Below are 3,014 nucleotides of genomic sequence, written 5' to 3' on the forward strand. Positions count from 1 at the left end.
CCCCCCTGGTGTCACTGCAGCTCGGGGCAGGGGGGACATGTGGCCTTATATGCAAGCCCTGCATTTGACACGGTGACCAGAGTCCAGCGTGGGTATCGGGCAGATGCACTTCTGCCTGGTTACGTTTTGCTAACGTCCTTAAAACAGCAGCACTTCCCCCCTCATGTGAAAAGCAACTCTTACATGGGGAGAGTGTCTTAATTTAATGATACTTAAATTGCCAAGATTTGGCTTCAATTTCGTATGAGTAAACAAAAGGTGCAGTACAGTCACATCAGGCAGTTAAACTGTGGATGACTCCGAGTCTCTCCTGAGCGCAGTTCAGTCGTGTGGCGCACTTAGAAGGGCTGCAGTGAGCAGAAACAATGCCAGAACGGGCGGATGCACGGCCTGAGTAAGCAGATCCCTTTGGAAATCAGCTGAGAGCAGTGAGCTGGGATAATGGAACTGCACAGACCGAACCTAGGCCGGAGCAGCACAAAGGAAGTCTCCTGGCCTGGTGCACGTACAGCCCGTCCCTGAGCCCAGGGCACTGTCGGGCCAGCTCTGCAGCCAACACCAAACCACTGCCCGAGGCAGGACAGCCTTCCCCCACATCTCTGCAGCTCATTACCTCAACTCCCTCGGTAGCTCCTCCTGACCTGCTGGCATTAACCACTCGTTCTCATGTTTGCAATGCTGCATTCACACACTCCAAGTGCCGTCAGGAAGGATGGCGCAGAGGGAAGCATTTGTAAAGATCTGAAGATCTGTCATGTATTGTTTGTCAATATTCAAGGAAAATCTGCTTTTAGAAAGGGCCAGGATGGTGGCAGGTAAGGGGCGTAACAATCCTGCCTGCCAAGTGCAGGATCACTGACATTTTTTTGGTTTATTTTTTTTTTTTTGGTTGGGCAGTAAATCATTTTAACAGTTTAATAAATATTTCTGAAAAACGCGTATTTCTGCAAGACTTGTGTCCTTTTTTTTTGTGGAAAGTAATGCCATCCCTTCTTGGGGATGCAGCCTATGGATCTGTCTGCATACAACTCTTCACGGAAATACAGCCTCAAACCAGACAAGGTTTAGGACAGAGACATTCAAAGGCTGATGAAACACAATTTAAAATACATTATATATTTAAAAATGGCTTATGATGACAAAGAACATGACAGAACCTTTTCTAGAAAGCACCATAAGCTCCTTAATGGAAGAGGTGTGTCTGGCCCTGAAAAAGGTGTTTTGTCCTGTTTTCCCCAATTCAGCTACAGCCAGCAGCAAACCCAGTTTCCAGAATGGATTTAAACCCTGTGTAGAAGGGTGAGGGCAGAGTGGGTGCAGCTGCAACCACATTTACCCATGAGAGCCTCCCTCAGTGATTGTCCATGGATTCATCAGGAACATGAGGCATTTTCTGACCTGCTTACTGTCCTGTGGTGCACGTTCCCCTGTACAAAGGAGTTTCATCCTCCCATGTCATACACAGTGGATTGGTTCCATGCTTCTCTCTCACCTGGCAGAACTGGTTAAGTAGAATAAAGGTCTTGCCTGTCCCAGTGTCTTCACAAAAATGAAGCCACTTCCCATCAGCTTCACTTGTGAGGCACATTTTTCAGAAGTTTCAGTTTGTTGCTATTCCATTCCTGTGTCTCCAACACAGGACTGTTTTGTAACTAACATGTGGACATCTGGCCTACAGATAACCCCTCACCCAGGCAGCCAGATGGGTCCCAGACAAGGTGTGTGCTCAGCTCAGTGGGACACCCATACACCTGGTGCATTTCTTACAGCACTCACCAATTCAAAAACATTAATACAAAAGTTTATTTTCTCTAAAGAACAATTCAGCGCACATCTGAACTGCATTAAGAACCAAACTACAGAGAGCTGCTGGCAGCAGAGTCACAGGCACAAGGTGGCAACACCACAGCTTGTTCTGGGAATGCTGTCGCAGCCCCGAGCTGCTGCAAGGGTAGGTCACACACCCCAAGGACAAGGCACGGTCACCTATCGGTGCTTATCATCATCTCTTTGCTTCTTGGTATCTCTCTCCCTGCTCCGGTCTCTATCCCTGTCCTTCCTGTCTCTGTCCTTCCTCTCCCTCCCCCTGCTCCTCTCCTCTTTGGAGTCTCTCTCTCTCTCACTGTCACCCCAAGCCCATGACCGCTCCCTTTCTGGCCAGCGTTTGTCCCTGCCCCTCTCGTGGTCCCGGTCCCTCGTTCTCCAGTCTCTCGTTCCCTCACGAGACCAATTTCTTTTCTCTGATGATCCTTCTCCATAGAAATCATTTTTCATGTTTGGCAAATTGATGGGCTTTCGGAAAGGTCTGTCCCGTCCTCCGAACCGCAGCTGCCCAGATTCTTTTTTGCCTCCAAACCCACCTCCAAGCCTCCGGGGAATCCATCCTTTGAGAGTTCTTTCCAGTTCAAAGTCTACAAAGATCTCATGTTGGTCAATGACCAGCCTGTTGGCATCTCTGTGGGCCTTCAAGAGCGCGCGCTCCTCTTTATACTCGATAAATGCATAACCCTTGGAAAATCCCGTGACCAGGTCTCGAACCAGACGGATCTTTCTGATGTCTCCATAGCGAGAAAAAACCTCCCTTAACTTCTCTTCTGTGGTCTGAAGATTGAGCCTCGCCACGAAGAGGGTGAGGTGAGGATCTCCCGTGACGCCCTTGTTGGGTACGTACCGTGCCAGCATTGCCCGCCATATGGCCCGGTCGTGGGGCTCCTCATCTGTGCCATCGATGCTGCCGGCCTTGAGGGGATCATACTCCTTCGCTATGGGGGCCCAGTCAGCCATTGTCTGTTGGGTGGAGTCGCGGGAGACAAGCCTCACAACAATTGTCTAGTGGGGGAGAACACACATGGCACAGGCTCACGGCTGTGTCAGCAACAGGCTGTGCAAGAAGTGCTTCCAGCACCGCTGCACTGTGTGTTCATCCAAAAATCCCCCGAAGCGTGACACACGAAAACAAACCAGCCGTGTCGCTGTTGTTTTGAGTCCACATGCCGGGACACAGCCGTGTCGGG

At 50.0% G+C, this 3,014-nt stretch overlaps 1 protein-coding gene across 3 annotated transcripts in view; it reads right to left on the minus strand.

Moving 5' to 3' along the window:
• Positions 1 to 1,100: 1,100 nt before the first annotated feature.
• SNRNP35 (small nuclear ribonucleoprotein U11/U12 subunit 35) overlaps positions 1,101 to 3,014 on the minus strand; it is a 5,467-nt gene continuing 3,553 nt past the window's right edge. The window contains exons 1-2 of one of the 3 annotated variants that reach the window (XM_008634025.2): positions 2,832 to 3,014; positions 1,101 to 2,789 (exon numbers count right to left, since the gene is read on the minus strand). In XM_008634025.2, coding sequence (XP_008632247.1) covers positions 1,987 to 2,784 — 798 coding nt within the window. In that variant the 5' untranslated portion in view covers positions 2,785 to 2,789; positions 2,832 to 3,014 and the 3' untranslated portion in view covers positions 1,101 to 1,986. Of the gene's footprint in view, positions 2,790 to 2,824 lie in introns of all 3 variants that reach the window. The other 2 variants (XM_017734770.1, XM_017734771.1) reach the window with 2 other exon arrangements.

This window comes from Corvus brachyrhynchos, unplaced genomic scaffold, assembly GCF_000691975.1.
Source record: "Corvus brachyrhynchos isolate BGI_N302 unplaced genomic scaffold, ASM69197v1 scaffold114, whole genome shotgun sequence".
In the NCBI taxonomy this organism is placed as follows: domain Eukaryota; kingdom Metazoa; phylum Chordata; class Aves; order Passeriformes; family Corvidae; genus Corvus; species Corvus brachyrhynchos.